The 18280-nt window shown below is 46.1% G+C and overlaps 6 protein-coding genes across 6 annotated transcripts; 2 read left to right on the forward strand and 4 right to left on the reverse strand.

Annotated features, from left to right (window-relative positions):
- Window positions 1-791: 791 nt before the first annotated feature.
- Window positions 792-1053, reverse strand: PtA15_2A302 (uncharacterized protein; the record flags this gene model as incomplete). Its single annotated transcript, XM_053166310.1, has 2 exons — window positions 792-965; window positions 1036-1053. The coding sequence occupies 2 exons, from the start codon at window positions 1051-1053 to the stop codon at window positions 792-794; spliced, it is 192 nt and encodes a 63-aa protein (XP_053017544.1).
- A 30-nt stretch (window positions 1054-1083) lies between these two features.
- Window positions 1084-3356, reverse strand: PtA15_2A303 (uncharacterized protein; the record flags this gene model as incomplete). The annotated part of the gene is made up of 8 exons (XM_053166311.1): window positions 1084-1500; window positions 1532-1755; window positions 1826-1907; window positions 1963-2024; window positions 2096-2145; window positions 2230-2282; window positions 3094-3200; window positions 3278-3356. 8 exons carry the CDS (start codon window positions 3354-3356, stop codon window positions 1084-1086), a joined length of 1074 nt encoding a protein of 357 aa, XP_053017545.1.
- Window positions 3357-8041: 4685 nt separating this feature from the next.
- On the reverse strand, window positions 8042-8749 carry PtA15_2A304 (uncharacterized protein; the record flags this gene model as incomplete). Its single annotated transcript, XM_053166312.1, has 1 exon — window positions 8042-8749. The coding sequence occupies one exon, from the start codon at window positions 8747-8749 to the stop codon at window positions 8042-8044; it is 708 nt and encodes a 235-aa protein (XP_053017546.1).
- A 2630-nt stretch (window positions 8750-11379) lies between these two features.
- On the forward strand, window positions 11380-12304 carry PtA15_2A305 (uncharacterized protein; the record flags this gene model as incomplete). Its single annotated transcript, XM_053166313.1, has 3 exons — window positions 11380-11446; window positions 11520-11749; window positions 11831-12304. 3 exons carry the CDS (start codon window positions 11380-11382, stop codon window positions 12302-12304), a joined length of 771 nt encoding a protein of 256 aa, XP_053017547.1.
- Window positions 12305-12365: 61 nt separating this feature from the next.
- PtA15_2A306 (uncharacterized protein) lies at window positions 12366-12998 on the forward strand (the record flags this gene model as incomplete). Its single annotated transcript, XM_053166314.1, has 1 exon — window positions 12366-12998. One exon carries the CDS (start codon window positions 12366-12368, stop codon window positions 12996-12998), a length of 633 nt encoding a protein of 210 aa, XP_053017548.1.
- A 3942-nt stretch (window positions 12999-16940) lies between these two features.
- On the reverse strand, window positions 16941-17789 carry PtA15_2A307 (uncharacterized protein; the record flags this gene model as incomplete). Its single annotated transcript, XM_053166315.1, has 2 exons — window positions 16941-17172; window positions 17515-17789. 2 exons carry the CDS (start codon window positions 17787-17789, stop codon window positions 16941-16943), a joined length of 507 nt encoding a protein of 168 aa, XP_053017549.1.
- Window positions 17790-18280: the final 491 nt, after the last annotated feature.

An 18280-nucleotide genomic window follows, 5' to 3' on the forward strand; every position in this document is an offset into this window, starting at 1 on the left:
AGGCTACATTCAGGTACTCCTGTGTCCGGTCATGCTTCGCTTCATTTTAGGACACTACACTGTTGTGTACAATGGGCTATGGTGCAGCGTCATGCAAATTGTTTTCCACACCAAGCACATCGGAATTATCAAGCATGTGATCTAGTTCCATACTTTATGTATGTACTGGCCGTCTTCAAGAGAACCACGGACGCTTGTTGTGAGACCAAAAGAATCTTTTTTCTGTCCATGAACCTCTCTTTCAATAAGAACCCGCACTGATTATAGCCAGTCTCAGTCAAGTGTGCTTGAGTCTGGCTAGACCAATTGGAGGTCTTGCTTGGGCATTCCACCATGCCGGAAGTGCAGTAAAAAATTCTCGAGCCGTGATAATTTACTTGTTAAAAATGCCGCACTGCTTGCTCCTTCCCCACTTCTCTATCTAGACCCGCATAAATATCCTGACTATTCCTTCTGTCCTCAAAGCGCCCTCTTGATCATCAAACAACCTATCCTCATTTTCCTCACCCCCACGGTATACCAGCATGTCCTACAAACCGCCCGGACCCGCTGGGCCACGGCACACACTCTTTCAGCGTGTTTTTTCAGCAGGGAAGAGCCTGTTTGCAGGCAAGGTGGTGGGGCACGCCTGCTGTGCGTGTGCAGATGAGCGGGTCCTGATTACATGGGAGTGTGTGCCGGTTTAGATTAGGGGGGAGAGCAACAAACCATCTACCAAAAGAAAGTCCAAAGAACACCAAAGCCTCTCTTGAGGGTACAGGAAGGGGGAGGAAGAGGGGCTACGGGGCGGCTTAGTTCTCGGTGACCATGTTGTTCAAGCCAAGCTCCTCGCTCTGGTCAAAGCTGCGCTTGTACTCGATTTTCTCAATGGCCGGGTCGTCGTCGGGTGCGCAGATGTTCTGGATGAACGAGTTGGAGATTGGGTCGTCAAGGATGACTGTGAACGGGCGCTCGGCGGCCAGGATCTAGACACACACAGATCCTTGGGGGGTCAGAGCGCAAGAAAAGGGGCGGTTAGTGTGTGTGTGGACTGACGGTTTTGAAGTTGTCCATGAAGACCTTCATCGACGATCTCGAGTGGTTCTAGCCCTCCTGCTGCTCCTGGACGCCTGCGGCTGCGGATGAGGGGGGCTTTTGGGCGACGGGGAGGGAGACGGAGTCGCCGGTCGTGAAGACCTTCTGGTCGAGCTCCTTGAAGACCTGCACGAGCAGGCCCTCGAGGGTCGTGAACCGGCCGCCGAGCAGGCCCTCGAGGGTTGTGAACCGGCCGCCGAGCATTCCCGGATTGAGGTGCAGGTCGATCTCGGGGATGGTGAGCTTGGCGGTCTCGGACTTGAGGATGTCCCGCGCCAGGTCCTCCTTGTCAGTCACGCGGAGGACGAGCTTGGTGCCCTTGGGCGAGATTGCGGTCGCGGACTTGACCTTGTTGTCCTTGTATCCACAGCTGGCACAGTTGGTTGACATGAGGATGATCTCCTTGAAGTGGGGGATCTCGATCTTCTTCATGCGCGTGTTGAGCATGTGGCCGCACGCGCCGTGGCAGGGTGGGCTCGTCGGGCAGATTGTCGGCCAGCTCCTCTTCCTCGTCCTCCGACATGTCGGCCCCAGTAGTCCTGAGACCTGTCGAGCCGTCGCCGCCGCCCCTGGTCGTCGTCGTCTTCATCAACGCAACAAGCAATGAGGCCCGCGAGCCCCTTTGTCCCCATACATCAAGCCCAGGATGTTCGTCGAGGAGGCAGTACGACCAATGCTTGCCTGCACACAATAAGGTAGCCATGGTTATTAAGTATTGGAGTGGGCAAGCTGGAGGAGGGCAAGGACATACCGCGGGCTTCTTTGAACGCCTTGACAATCCAATTGAACGAGCTGCGCATCTTCTTGCCCGGGGCATCGACCCCGCCTTCCAGCTGAATTAGCCCTGCCAGCTCGGCGGCCTTTAAGGGACTGGTGGCGTTCTTGGACTTCTTTGTCCGAGTTGCAGGCCGAGACGATCAACGAGATCCCGCCGCGAGTCCAGAACGTATCTACAGACGGAGAGAGAAATTGTCGTGGGTCAGAGGGAGAGACGGAAGAGATAAGAGAGGGAGGGACGGACGGAGCAAGGGCCGCAGATGGTCGAGCGCGTCCGGATCCGTTGTGTCGTAGCTACATACACATCCAACAACGGTTACGATCGAGGGCGGTTTTAGGGCAGGAGAGATAGAGAGAGAGGGAAGAAGAGGAGCGGACCAGAGCAGGACGCCGTCGAGATGGGGCAGCCGGGCAGGCCACGAGAGGCCCTCCTTATGTTGAGATACATTTCTCGGACAGGATGGGCTGGTCGATCACGAGCACCTGGACAAACTTATCAAAGTCCCTCCGAGGGGGGCTTGCAGGGCCCTCCGCAGGAGGGACTTACACCTAAGCGGTGAAAGCTGGGGTGGCAGGAACAGAAAATCTGCCTCAATGCCAGGTCTTTATTTTTGAATCAGTTTTAAACCCCCACCTCAAAGGTTTCCTGCATGGTGTGTTGGATCAAATGATACCTAAGAAGCATGGCTTCATTCCTATCCTTTCCCCATTCCTTCAGCCCTACATTCTTACTTGTCCGGGTGCTTCAAAGGCAAAAATGATCAAGGAATGCACTGGAAACCTGAAAGACCATAAACTCACACGCTCACTGACAGTTGAATGAGGTCAACGTACAAAGCAAGATTAGCTAAGAAAACTGAATATGATGTGTCACCAATCTGTCTAACCTTGAAGGTGAAAAAAGGATTCAAGCCTATCCGAGGGCACTTTATAGATTTACTCAACCCTCCACCTAAAAAGGGAGTTGGATGATTTACTGCTCCGATTACAGGTTGAAGAAATTGGATAATCATTTTTTTGAAAATGTGGTCCTCTCCGCAACATGGAGATCTTTCATTTGGTCAAAAAAAAGGAAAGAATTTGCTAAGTTGAGGGAGGGACTGGCAGATTACTGAAAATTTTGGGAATTTGGCAAAAAATCAAGTTCCTCCTGTGCCAACATTCACCACTTGCGGGCAAGTCCCTCCTGCGGAGGTCGCGCTGCGCTCGACCTCCTCGGAGGGACTGCGTTAAGTTTGGCACCTGGAGCAGTTCCAAGGCCTGTTGTGGGGGTTGCTGGTGCTTGTCGACTAAGGATGCAGGCCCGGGAGGGGACGCGCTCGTGCCAATGCTTGATACTGTTGACTTGACTACACACACACAAACATAAAAGTGCTCAATCATGGGACCCGGTGGAGGGAGGGAGGGGGAGGGAAGGATGGACTGCGGTTATTGGTGGCGTTGTGGTAGAGCTCAACGGCGGCGAGCGGGGCAGCCGGCTTGCGCAATGCCTTGGCGATGATCATCGATTTCCTGACCCCTTTGGGCCCGGCGACGGTGATGACTAAGTCAGCTTTGTTTATTAATTCCCATTTCCCAACTTGATAGATAGCTATTTAACTCAAGTAATAAGAACTATCAAAGGCTTGTATATCTTGAAAGTAAATCATATGTTACATTCTTTTTTTACAATCTTTGTGCACATCAAAAAAATATAGGGCCAATACAAGGTGCATTACTTTGTCCTCCCAAAAATTTTTAAGGGCAGGCTTCATCTAGGGTCTTAAACATGACATACTGCCAAAATCATCTTTTTTGCAGGGAAGCATTTGACAGTCCCTGCAAAGAAGGTTTGATGTTTCCATGACATATGCCCATATGTGGCAACTGAACCCTAATCCTCTCCAAAAATGTGGAATGTGTACTTTTTATAAACTCCTTAAGTGGAGTGATCAACTATAAAATCTGATATATTTAGACTTAACACTTCAACAGTGCCTCCAGCACTATCAATAGTGCAGGATAACGGTGTCGGAGGAATTTTTGACAGTGCCAACAGTGCCAGAGGCACTATTAACAGTGCCAGAGACACTATTAACAGTGCCGGAGACACTGTTAACAGTGCCGGAGACACTGTTAACAGTGCCGGAGACACTGTTAACAGTGCCGGAGACACTGTTAACAGTACCGGAGGCATTGCCAGGCATTGCCAGGCATTTGCCAGGCATTGCCAGGCATTTGCCAAGCATTGCCAGGCATTTGCCAGGCATTTGCCAGTTATTGCCAGGCATTTGCCAGGCATTGCCAGGCATTTGCCAGGCATTGCCAGGCATTTACCAGGCATTGCCAGGTGCCAGAGGCATTGCCAGGCACTTGCCAGAGGCATTGCCAGGCACTTGCCAGAGGCATTGCCAGGCACTTGCCAGAGGCATTGCCAGGCACTTGCCAGAGGCATTGCCAGGCACTTGCCAGAGGCATTTGCCAGGCATTGCCAGCAGCAGTGGGCAGATACGTTACGTTACGTTACGGCAGTGAAATTGAATAACGTAACATCTTTTTAGTTATCCAAATTGGCCATTTTGGTAACGTACAAAATTTGGGCAGTAAAGTATAGTAAAGTAACTTTTTTTTCAGCCTAATTTTTTTTAAGTTTTTGGTAACGTAACTTTTTTGATATGGGACTTTTTGTAAAGGGGGTTGAGATTTTTGCAATAAAGAGAGAATTGGTATCATGTCTTTAGCTTATTGGTTAAGGCGTGCCTCTCTGAGGTTAGTGATGTTCAGAGTTGTGGGTTCAACCCTCACTCTGAACAACTTTTCATCTGGCTTCCTGGCAGCATACTGAGTTTATGTGGTTGTTTAGTGTCAAATTGCCAGGCATTTGCCAGGCATTTCCAGGCATTTGCCAGGCATTTGCCAGGCATTTGCCAGGCATTGCCAGGCATTGCCAGGCATTTGCCAGGCATTTGCCAGGCATTGCCAGGTATTTGCCAGGCATTTGCCAGGCATTGCCAGGCATTGCCAGGCATTTGCCAGGCATTTGCCAGGCATTGCCAGGTATTTGCCAGGCATTTGCCAGGCATTGCCAGGCATTGCCAGGTATTCGCCAGGCATTCACCAGGCATTTGCCAGGCATTGCCAGGCATTCGCCAGGCATTGCCAGGCATTCGCCAGGCATTTGCCAGGCATTGCCAGGTGTGAGCCTGAGTCTCTATAGTGACTGCAGGACACAAGAAGTAGGGGGGCAACAGTTGGATTTCTTGGGATAAAGAAAATACAACTATAAGAGAAAGAGAGAAAGAGAGAGGGAAACAGAGCAGGATCAGGATAAAGAGAAGTACCAGGTTATTCTAGTGGGAATGCACGTCCACTGGCAATGATACTCTTCAGAAGAGTGCTGCTAATCTGTGCTAGAAAGAGCTACAGCTTCCTCTCAGGAGGGTATCTGGATTAGATAAGTTTAATCCAGCCACAATTTTACAGCTTCCTTCTGGATAGTCAAGGTTCCTAAAGGGAAACCTGAGGGACAGCCCTGTAACCTAGATTTGAGGCAAAGGCCAACTGATAATAAGGGACAGCCCTGTGATCAAGATTGAGGCAAAGGCCAGTAGATTTGGAGGGACAGCCCTGTGATCAAGAAGAAGATAAAACCCAACAGAACAAAGCAGATCAAGCAAGACACAGAGTTGTACCTCTGAGATAAACAAAGTTCAGTGAAAGAGGTTACTTACTGTCAATATCCTAGGCGCCTGTGATGGTAGGTATACTGGGAGTATAGTAATCTCTTTGGTGGTGATCCTGGGGTTATCTGGGTGGTGGTTCTGGTGTGCTGGAGTCTGTAGATCCGCCTCAGGCAAGGGAGATCCTGACTAAAAATATTTTTCACAGTTTTCTTATGTAATTTGCATATGTACATGTGGTTTGGAGCGCCTGGTAGCGCTGACATGTCACAACTGCGCATGCGCGCCACAACTCAATAACTCAGGGAAGGAGTATAGTTACAAGGAATTGATGAGTTGTAACTAGGGTTAAAATTGCATGAGGAAACAGAATATGAAGTCAAAACAAGGTTATCTCTTAAGATAAAAAAGATATAAATTAATTCATATGTAAAAAGTAGAAATAGGCAGACTTTAGGTCAGCTGAGTTGAATCTAAGGCTGATACCAGGCATTCCCAGGCATTTGCCAGCCAGGAATGTGCCAGGAATTTTTCAGGCATTGCGAGGCATTTGCCAGGCATTGCCATGCATTTTCCAGGCATTGCCAGGCATTTGCAGGCATTGCCAGGCATTTGCCAGGCATTGCCAGGCATTTGCCAGGCATTACCAGGCATTGCCAGGCATTGCCAGGCATTTGCCAGGCATTGCCAGGCATTTGCCAGGCTTTGCCAGGCATTTGCCAGTCATTGCCAGGCATTTGCCAGGCATTGCCAGGCATTGCCAGGCATTGCCAGGCATTGCCAGGCATTGCCAGGCATTTCCAGGCATTGCCAGGCATTGCCAGGCATTGCCAGGCATTGCCAGGCATTGCCAGGCATTGCCAGGCATTGCCAGGCATTGCCAGGCATTGCCAGGCATTGCCAGGCATTGCCAGGCATTGCCAGGCATTGCCAGGCATTGCCAGGCATTGCCAGGCATTTGCCAGGCATTGCCAGGCATTGTCAGGCATTTGTGTTGAAATTACTCAGGTGAAAAGAATTGTGTGTTGTGGGATTTGAACCCACGACCTTCTACATTCATGAGAGCTGCTCTTGTACCACTGAGCTAAACACACAGTTGGTCTTACTGGTGATTTTTGGATATTAGATCATATAGCTTGGCCACTCAAATGGGGCTTGAAGCATATATTCCAACACACCCCCTGGCTTCATGCACCATGAACAAACTATGAATATTGCATATGCAAATCATGTATGTTTGTCATGCATCATTGATAATGATTAATGCATAACAATTATGAAATTGAATATTGCATATGCATATGGAAGCATGAATATCAAGTATTCACAGGGTTTAGCCAACTTTCATTCAATTCACTGAGAGCATCCGTACTGATAATGTGTTGAAATTACTCAGGTGAAAAGAATTGTGTGTTGTGGGATTTGAACCCACGACCTTCTAAATTCATGAGAGCTGCTCTTGTACCACTGAGCTAAACACACAGTTGGTCTTACTGGTGATTTTTGGATATTAGATCATATAGCTTGGCCACTCAAATGGGGCTTGAAGCATATATTCCAACACACCGCCTGGCTTCATGCACCATGAACAAACTATGAATATTGCATATGCAAATCATGTATGTTTGTCATGCATCATTGATAATGATTAATGCATAACAATTATGAAATTGAATATTGCATATGCATATGGAAGCATGAATATCAAGTATTCACAGGGTTTAGCCAACTTTCATTCAATTCACTGAGAGCATCCGTACTGATAATGTGTTGAAATTACTCAGGTGAAAAGAATTGTGTGTTGTGGGATTTGAACCCACGACCTTCTACATTCATGAGAGCTGCTCTTGTACCACTGAGCTAAACACACAGTTGGTCTTACTGGTGATTTTTGGATATTAGATCATACCGTGCGAGTCCTCCTGAGTGATTTTGGAAAAGGGATTGGCTGCAGTGAGTGAGAAGTGATTTTGGAAAAGGGATCGGCTGCAGTGAGACTATGCTGCTAGGGTAAGTTCAATTGGAATGGACGCACCACCAAAAATCCAGTACTCCATTGCTGATGTGGGCTTGAGATCCGCCCATGGTGATGTGGAATGGTAATGCACCTGTTCCACCGTTTGAGGTCGGAACATCTGGGATAATTACAAAATCAGATAGCGTAATCCTTTGACTGGACTGCGTCAAATATGAAAACTCAATAAAACCGGTAGCTTGAATATTGCTGATCCAACAGTCTTCTGCGCTGCCAATTCTGATAGGCAAAATAGTCGGTGTTCCAACCTTTAAGCTAGATCAATCAGGGACTTGGGTGAGCACCATAGTTTCCAGTCCGACCTGTTGAACTCGCGTTGGCGGTTGATAAGCAACAATACTAGCAGTGCCGTCAGATAAGGAGACATTGACTGAGTTGGTCAAAGGAATTTCCCAGGTTATCCAGTTTCCACTAATCGCTGTAATTTCTTGCTCTTGGTTGCCTGAGGTCTTTGGAGTAAGCCATACTTGATGTTTTCCGTCTCGAACTAAGCCGCTCATATCCATGTTTCAGGTTCGCCGACAAAGAGACAATTGACGGCGCGCGAGGCCCCATGTGCCTTGGGAGCCGGCCGCGAGCGGGGCTTTGACGGGGGCTGGAAGCCGCTAGGCTTCAGCTGCGTACTCGGAGAGGATGCCAAAGAGACGGCGAGCAAGAGGCTGGCCAGGAATGCCGGGCGGGCTGATTCCAACGGTTTGAATTCTGACGCGCCCTCGGCCTTGGCCAGCGGCTGCAGGCGGGAATTGCCTGATGGGCGGGTCGGGCGAAGGGGCGACTTGTGGTAGCTCTTGAGACTGAGTGAGAGGCCAGAAGGGCCGGGCCTGGTGGTGGGGAGGATCAATGAGCTCAGAGTGGTCCGGAAGGGCGAGTTGGAAGAAGAAGGTTTGGGGGCGACAGGGGACGAAGCATGATCAATGACGGTGTATTCGGATTGATTGAGATCAACATTGAAAGTATTGGATGGGATATTCAAGCTGGATTCAAGAAGAAGATCGGACGACACGTGAGCAGTCTCTCCCGGCCCAGCCTTTGTCTTCTCTTCAACGCAAGCACTTGAGGGGGAGGTATCAGCCTTGGCGGCAAAGCTTGCTCTTTTTGATAGTGAGGAGGGAGAGGCTTGGGCAGCAGTTTGCAACGCAGGGAGCGTCGTTGATCTCAGGCCAAGTCGCCCTTTGCAAAATTGTGTCATGTCAAAGCCGCTCATTAACTGGGAGAGATGATAATCATGGGGGGAGATCTGTGTGGGGAGAAGAATGGACTGACTGGCCTGTTGTGTATAAATCAATAGTATTTGGCCTCAAGAAGCTAAATACTCACAGTCAAAGCTTGAGCTTTGTGGCGTTGCTAAAGTGTTAAAAAAAATACAAACCATGCTGTGGGGTCAGCATTACAATTTATGGGTAGATGCTAAATGTTTAATAGGAATGATAAATAATCCCTCCTTACCCAAAACCCCAATGAATAGATGGATAAGTTTCATTCAATTGTTTTCTTACGATTTGGTTCAAGACCGGCAAAGGAATTTCTTGGTCCCAATGGTTTGTCGCGGCGACTGCCGGACAAAGAAGCCAAGTATTTTAATGAAGATAAGGAATGGATTAGGCCGCATCCTGGTTTTGGCACAAAAGAAGCATTCTCAGTTCAGCTTCTGGGAACATCAGCTAAGTTGGGAGGGGAGGTTAAGAATTTACAAGAAGGATTCTGGAAAAATCTAGAGTATTATCTTACCACAATGAATAAGGCGTTGGGTGTTAGCGCACAATAATTTAAACAGATTATTCAAAAATCTTTGTTCTTTTTTATGCCTAATAGCGTACTAAACAAGAAGAGTCAGCCAATTTCTCAGGTTGTAGTTACGGTACCTTCCATTCAAAAGAGAATACTTGAAGAACTGCACAAAAGTTTGGGTCATCGCGGGACAGAAAAGACTTACCGTTGAGTAAAAATTAGATTCTGGTGGCCAAATCTAAAGAAAATGGTGAAAAAGTGGGTTCAGTCCTGCGAATCATGTCAAAAAAGAAGTAAAATGATGCCATCAGAAGACAAAAGACCTACTGGTGAATCAGTAATTTTTAGACAAGTTAGTTTAGATACTGTCCATATAAAAGCAGGAAAATGGAAGTATTTAGTAGTGGCAGGAGATGATTTTTCAGGTTGGATTGAGGCGGTTGGAATGGAAAAGATTCAAGCAAAGAAAATAGGGGGGTGGTTTCAGGAAAGTTGGGTTTATCAATATGGAGCGCCTGGAAAAGTTGTTGTGGATGGAGTATCTGAGTTTGGGGCTCAATTTCAGAACTCTCTTAAAGATCTAGGTATTAAGATCCAAGTTACTATGCCGTATTCCCCCAAAGCAAATGGAATGGTGGAACGCAGTCATCAAGCGTTGAAGGACACTTTGGTTAAGCTTTGTGGCTCAGAAGGAAAGAAATGGCGCTCTTTTATGCCTTTGGTTCTTTTTGCGGATCAAATTTCAACTAAGAGGTCAACAGGCTATTTGCCATTTGAATTAGTTTTTGGTCAACAAGCTATATTGCCTTTGGATTTAGAATTGGAAACATTTTTAGGGATAAACTGGAGTGACATTACAAATTCACAAGAATTGTTAGAAGCTAGGGTATTACAATTGTGCCGACGCAATCAGATTTTACAAAAAGCACACACTCATTTGATTAAGACGCGGTAACAATTGGTTAACTACTTAAATGAGAAGAAAAAACCACAAGGCCCTTTGAGGAAAGGAGAAATAGTATTAGTATATAATAAAAGTTTGGAGTCCCAGTGGGCTAAACTTTTTGAAAATAAATGGAACGGACCGTATTGGATTTGAGATCAGATGCCTGGCGGATCCTATGAATTGGAAGAAATGGACGGCACGGTATTAGCTAGGAAATACGCTGCTACTCATGTTAAAATATTCTATTCAAGAGATAAGGAAAAATCGGATCTACTTACAATATTAGGTTCCATAGTAGATAGGGTACCCATTAGCGTTTTGGGCCAGTAACTCATCCAATTTGTCTATTTCTTTGGCATCGGGACTTTCTTCCTTAATATTATGGAAGAATACATGTATGTTGGTCTGAAAAGGAACAAAAGGAATATCAAAGTTAGCCGAATTCCATAACATCCAAGTATATTAAAGCCAGTGAATCATGAAAAAAAAAATTCAAGGGTTCCCCCTACAAATTCCCAAAAAACAGGAAAAAAAAGTCAAGGGTTTCCCCACAAAATACAACATCACAAAAGCACAATGAGAAAAAAATGCACAAATCCACAAGCCCACAACCTGCCACCCAACATCAGCAAGCTGATGTACTGTGGCCCACTGTCCATCCCTGTCTAGCAGGGTCAAAAAACAGTGAGAGGATGGCCCCCAGCGCGCCGCATTGAAGGCATTATGCAAAAGAGGGGCCAAAAAGTATTTTCCCCTCAAACTGAGCAAGTGCAACAGCGGAGGGGCTTGAACCAAACCACCCGCTGGAATTACAGCGGCTGGACTCGGCTGAGGGACAAGATACAAACCCACCCCCCCATTTATAGACAACACTCGCCCTCGCTGCTTTCTGCCATGCCCACCCCTCCGGCTTATCAGAACAGTTGCCAACATAAAATTGTCATCCCAACCATTGTCTAGGTATTTTATGCGCCCCTGCTGCGGCAAAATCACCTCAAGAACACCTTCTTGTCCCCAAAGCACCCAAGCCCAATCCCTCCTACAACCCTTTGTGTTGTCTTGCTTCAGCCAACCCCCAAAGCCCCTGGTTTGTGACCCTTGAATTGCTTAGTAATGAGCCTGGAAAAGCAGCATGGGTTTTCTATGTACATTGACACCATATGTCTGTTGAACAACAGCATCCATCCAGCGCCTTCATCTCCGCCGCCGTCTCCGCCCTCCAGACCGGTCCGTCTCTCCTTGCCTTCTCAAACACACCGGTCTTTTTGCTCTGAGTCCCTTTGGGGGAACTTGTGTGTAGCCAGGATCTCAGTAGTCACCTCCCACCCAGACTGCCAAAAAGCTGTGCTCGCTAACCCGACGGCTTCCAATTTGGTGCCCCTGCCCACCGGGCCGCCACTGAAGGCCTACACCTTCACCCTACCTGTAACCAGAATGCCCAGTCCAGGCTGCCTTTGCAAAACCATGCCAACCTCCCCTTGCCAAGGCAACGGCTCCACCCTCACCCTTGAACGCCTCACATTCAACTATGTAAGGTTTTGCATTAGTGAAGCCAAGTCAATACCAATGGATGCTGACAACCCGCATAATCTTCTGTTTAAACCTTAACAGCTGCGTAAGACCTCTCCCGGCGTGTTGGAAGACCTCCCCCGCATCAATCCTCACAATTCTGATAGTCGCCATCTCCAGGCCCAACGTCAACCTTTGCTTTGGCCGCTCACCGCACGGCCTCAACCCCACCCAGACTCAGATTGGAGTTGGCAAAAACACCACAAACACAAGCTCCGCCACTACTTAAACACACTTGCCCAACACTCCCTCTCCTCCAATTGTCAAGAATTGTTTCAGACCGGCGGCGGCGGCGGGAAATTGATGTCGAATATCATGAGGGAAGCTACCAAGATCGTCCAGGACGACTTACAGCGCAAGCGCAATCTTATCATTTGTTTACCTCAAGAATCCAAGATTGAACGGCCATACATCCGTCGCCGTCCCCGCTACGTCGTTGGCCACCCCAGCCAAGCACCCAGAGCCAAAGGAGAGCAAGAGTTCATCAGTCCATGTCGGCGTCCATCCAGCACGTGATGTTGGACCAGATCATGTACACCGACGCCCCGGAGGCGGCCAGCTCTCCTCAGCCCACGAGATGTGGGTCGTTTCATCGCCCCCAGCGCTGCTGCAGGAAATTCCACTGAGCCCGACTCTCAACAAGTTTTCAAGCATCCGGACCCGCAAGGCGTTAGAGGAGGAGCTCGGGCTGAGCGCAGGGGACGCCAAGGCCGTGAAGCGGCGCACCAGCACTTCAAAGACAACAGCGGCAACGCAGTCCTGCACAAACTGGCCTACCCATGCGCAGCCTCTCTGTCTAACCGCCCCCCAAACCCCCTTGCCCAACGGCTCACCGGCCCTATCCGCTCTCGTTGTCCCTGCAAACCTCGCCCACAGTCCCACCATCATCCATTTCCCCGCCCCCTCCTCTGTTCATCCCACGTCGCGCCCAGGCAAAGGCAACCCTTCCCCACATTGCAAGCGGCACAATGTGAATGTTGAAAACCCTCACATCATGCACGTGCTTGGATGGAAATGTGCATGTATATTCATGGTCCGCTACCGCAGGGCCGCGGGAACCAGCCATCCCAACCAGGTCTCTACAATGAAAAGCATCAAGAGGAAACATGTCCTCTCCCACAAAGAGCTCCAGCATAAACTCCCTGAACAGAGCATCTTCCAAAGGGTGGCTGATGAGCCTGAAAGTCATCCACTTATTCTCCCAAGGTAGACTTGTTAATGTTAGTTATTTATACTATCCAGCCCAATCCAAATGTGTTAATATCAATTTCAAACTTTAATTGATTTTTCCTCAGGAAAAGAATTTATAAAATTGCCAAGAAATTATGATTATCTCAAGGTGAGATTTAGATACCGTTCCTCAAGTAAGCATATGCATGCTGTGATCCAAGTTGGGGTTTTCATTAGATAGGTTTGATTGTTCACATGATGTGGGTTTAGGTTTGGCTAGACCCTGCCATCATTTACTTGTGTACATGGTGATCATTTAGGGTTCTCTAAGTTGAAAACATACAAAATTGAAGCCTCAGGAGTGCAAGTTCACTGCTGAAAAACTGTTATGGACCAGTTTGGAGGGGGCAGGGGAATGGTAGTAGATCACATTACACAGGATTCCATATCAACTTTTTGACATTTAGTCCAAGAGTGTATTATGTCAGGATTTTATGTGACCCAACCTTGAGAAATTATACACTCAGTTTAGCTAAGCACTGAGGCATTTTGTTTCAAATTTTTGCTCAGGCCCAGTCTGGTAGCAATGAAATTAAGGAAATTCATGATTCTTTTTTGCCTGACATCCATCCATCTGACATCTGATCAGCTCTTCTAAGGCCCCATTTGGACATACTGTTATATGTCATAATTGGGGCAAATTTATAATGTGCAAACCAAAATTCAAATTCCTGAAACCCCCAGGAGTCACACATCATAAATTCACACATTTATGGCATATAATGTGGCATCCAAACAGGGCCTAAAACTTCATCAGATTTCATGTTCATGTGAATTACAAGAATCCACAGTATACTGCTGCCAAATAGAGCCTAAATTATTCTTTGAGATATTAAATTGGTTGTATTTTTTCTCTGGAAAAAGACATGGACTAGGTAAACCTATCCACCTAGGTTGTAAGCTGTAACTTGTATTGGCTTGTAGGTTATATGTCTGCCAATGGAAGTACGGCGGCACAGCCGCCTTGATCTCTAGTAAGTAGATAAACAAGAAAGAACAGACCATAGCAAAGGCATTGCAAACCTTGCAATATAAATTGTTTTGATTCATTTGCTCGGTTTGGTTTTGAGAAAAGTTTTGGTGGCAGTAGCAAACAATTTGATGTAATACAAAGTTTTCCAAGAAGTCAAATTCAACTTGATAAAAAGAGTTGCCAATAGTAGGAGCAATTCCATTTGGCAAAAGTAGTCTGGCTATCTCTTTGTTGTCAGCTTCTCAGGCCAATCTGGCGGAATAGTGCAAAGGGATGAAGATAGGCAAGTGTTGGGACATATTGAGTGGTTGTTGGATTGGTTGGTATATTGGTTGAGGATCAATTCAATGGATTGGTTGGAGTCAAAAAAGTAGGGAATCGTTGGGTTTAAATACTCAAGAAAAGGATTGGTCAGAGGATTTCATGGCAGTCAATCAGAGTTGGATATTGCGCTGTGAAAATAAGATAAAAAAGGGGACCAATCCGGTGAAGTCCTGAAAAGCAGCCGTGGGTGAATCAGTTTTCAGGTCTTGATTAGTTATCAAAGATTGTTCAACACCTAGCCTTTCAAGAATCAATAGAACAAACAAATTTCTGTAGATAAGTTAAACCTTCATAGTAAATGCAACTCAACCTGTGATACGTGCTGTTTGGATCAAAAGAGCATCCTGAAAAGAATCTGGATATCACAATGATCAGATATCCAGCAAATGGAATAAAAAAATATTAAGAGGCTTACATGTGAAAATACATGATGAATGGCTGGATCAGTTTGATTAGCGCTGGACAACGGATTGTAAATATAAGTTCTGAAAGTGTGTGTAAAAAAAAGAACGCTAGGAAAACTGAAAAGATCATTCACGGGAGAAGTGATTGAGAAAATGGCTTACGTTTAAAAATTGCTGCAAAGCCTTGGCAAAGATGAGCACACAAACAATCAGTTGAAAGGACGGCCAACAGAAACGTAAGGCTGTGAAAAATGATTGAGTTGGTTGATTGGGTAGTTTGGTGGAATGTTTGTGTGATCAGCGGAGAGGGTTGTCTAGGTTTAAGGATGATAATTGAGCTTGGCAGAATCAAAGTGATAAAGAAAATTGTGACATTCCGTGTATCCTTCATAGTTAACATGATCTATAAAGGTGGATATTGAAATTTGATAATCATGGATTTAAAACATGAAGATTCTGACAAAGCTCAATAATTTGAATTATAAATTTATAACTCTGGCCGCAGAGTGTGCTTCCCCCAAAATCAAACATTGATCATGTGCGCGCTAAGTGCGCTCCACCGCAGCCTAGTCGCAAACGCCTGTCATTTCAGTTAATGATCAAAATTTAATTTAAAACTACGCCGCATTTCAACGCACGTAGGTTGCAGAAATCAGCACAATCTTTATTAATCACTTTCCTTTATGAAATCACATGCACTGAGGTGCAGGATCAGCACTCAGGCATTAAAAATTGAATTGATTTCTTTGCATTTCATTTTGGCTACAATTTTGGATTTTGTCTGAGGAGAAACAAATAAGTTGGGAGGGGATGTGGTGAGACCAATCTAAACCAAGCTCCTTAAAAATTACATTAAAATACAATTTATATATATTACATTTATGTACACACCGTCAAAAAGTGTGGAAGAAATTCGTTTACAAGACTAGAGGCAAAGGCGGCTGCGCCGCTGTACACCCTATATCAGGCACCAGTGTAGGCTACCACTACCCAGAACTGATTTATTTAACATTCCCTCAATTGTGTGCCCCCCCCCAATTGTTGGTATTTTCTCATCAATGCTAAATATGAAAAACAAATTGTCAAGCAGAATCAATAGGACACTCCCTTGAATTCTCAATGAAATCAAAATAATTCATTGAGGATTCCTCAATCAGGTATGTGAATGTTTCAAAGACTTGTTAAGTGCAAACATGTTTGCCTTGAAGAACTTGCCGTTATCATAGTTCCTGTACATGAATCGGTGTTTGAAGCCATTCATCAACAGGACCTCAATCAGCAATTTCATCAGGGTGATCAGTTTCACCTTGGTGTTGCCCAAGTAAAATATCAAGAAATCTTTCTGCAAGGAGAAAATTTTCTGCTCATTATCCATGAACTTCAAAGATCCTGGCAGAGAACTGGGCCATACCCATATCAAATTATACAAGACCAGAGAGTACCTTTGACTTCTGAAATATACTGAGAATATCAAATGAAAGAATTGGTTTTGATAGATGTTTTATTTTAAACCAAGAAATTCTGAAACCACTAACAATAAGCATGGAATCACCTAATTCACACATGAGATCAACTGAGATATCCACAATAATTGAATTTATGAAAAAAAAAATCAACAAAACAGTGACTGTCTTGTCCACAATGTTTTTTTTTTTTTTAGGAAGGAAGATGAAAAAGTTTAAATAACAGAATAATTCATTGAAACTGATTTACAGTTTTTAGTAGACTTCTAGAAGAAGATTAATCAAGAAGATCAGGAAATCATTGAGAAAGAAGACTTTATACAGGATTTACACAATTTATTGAAGTGCAATAAAAAAATTTCTATGATCAATACTTGGAAAAATCAGCGCGTGGGTTGTGGTCAATGGCCTGTCATCTGCTCAAATATTGGGCAGAACAAAGTGGAAGAGGTTTTTTTCCATCATCCTGCAAATAAAAGTCCTACTGGTTGAATCTGTAAAAAACAATTTGGCATAATAAACGGCTGCAGGGCGAGGAGTACTTACTTTGTCCCAAGAGTCCATACTCGCGCCCAGTAATAAGTGACCACTCTCTGGAAAGAGTCAGGTGGGCGAGACAGCCTTGGTATGGCCCATCCAGGTGTTAATGTAACAAAGTTGGTGTCAGCTTCAGCATCAATAAATGTCTCCACACTATTGGGCTAGGCTCACGATGGCTGGGATGACAAGCGGGAACTCACCCAATCGCGCCCAAGCATTCATCGGGCAGTAAAATTCAAAATGTTCGCAATCGAAGTCAATTTGGCCTGCAAGAAGCGGTGGTCAAGCAACGTGAGTTCGGTCAAAGCGAACACCGCGGGAGAGTCTACATGAAGCATGGGATGTAGTAATGATACTGATCTAGTTGCAGAGAGGGCCAAGACGGGCACGTCAAGAGGATACGCCACAAGCGAGTCGCCATAGTCTGCCATGGTTGGAATTTGGGCGGGACTGTAGGGTCATTAGCGTGAGTTATCAGTTGGGCCTGCGCTGAATTCAAAGCAAGATTGGATATTTTAGTATGTACATGGGGGCCTCTTTCAGGCTGGTTAGAGTGCAAGGGTGCGGGTCTAGATGGTGGCGAGACGGGTAAGCTATGCTTACTGGGAAGGTTTGATTTGACCTTTTTACTGCATGGTTGACTGAGCAAAGGTTGGTGTGAGGTCGCCGGAAAAACAGGGCATGCAGCTAAGTGAGATTACGCGGTGTGCCGCGGTTTGGATGAGACAAATAAGGTTTACTGTTGTAGTTATGGTGCCAGTTGTTCTGGAGTAGACCGCGGTTGGCCGCGACTGGGTTGCGTGTACGTAAGGTGGAGAAAACTTGTTGCGAGGTGGTTTATGGTTCAACCGGCGGCGTGGCGTTTGCGTAGGACGAAGCGCGTTGGAAGAGGCGAAAGGAGGTCTTAGAAGGAGCGGAAGGACGAGCTGTTGTGGTGGAGTCGGTTGCATGGTTGTGTTGTTGTGGATAAGTTGGGAATGTTGAGGCTGTTTGGTTGTGTGGGGAAACTGTAGTGGGGAAGGTTGGTTGAGAGGGTAAGGGGCCGTTGTCTTAGAGACAGGATACATTGGTTGGCGGTTGTGGCAAGGTGGGCATTGGGTGGAGTTGAGATGGAGCCTATAAAAGGGCAACATTGATGATTGTTTATATCGGCAGTCGACCGACTGAGCTGCAATTCCAGCCAGTTGGTTGACTCAACCCCTCCGCTGTTGCACTTGCACAGTCCAAGGGTTAATTCTTGTGCTGCAATTCCAGCCAGAGTTGACTCAACCCCCTCCACTGTTGCATTTGCGCAGTCTGAGGAATAATTCTTGGTGACCCCCCTTTGCAATTGCCTTAAATGCGGCGCGCTGGGGGTCATCTTCCCACTACTTTAACCCTCTCTAGGAGAGGATGGGTAGTGGGTCTAGTGTGGTGGTTGCGGAGTGTTTTTTTAAATGATCTGTAGGGGAAACCCTTGATTTTTGTTTTTGTGTTTGTCTGTCTTTAATAAACTTGGATATAAGACAATTACATACAAATTACATGAGAACTGTTTATCTTAATGCGCTCAAAAGCG

The sequence above is a fragment of the Puccinia triticina genome, chromosome 2A (genome assembly GCF_026914185.1).
Source record: "Puccinia triticina chromosome 2A, complete sequence".
In the NCBI taxonomy this organism is placed as follows: domain Eukaryota; kingdom Fungi; phylum Basidiomycota; class Pucciniomycetes; order Pucciniales; family Pucciniaceae; genus Puccinia; species Puccinia triticina.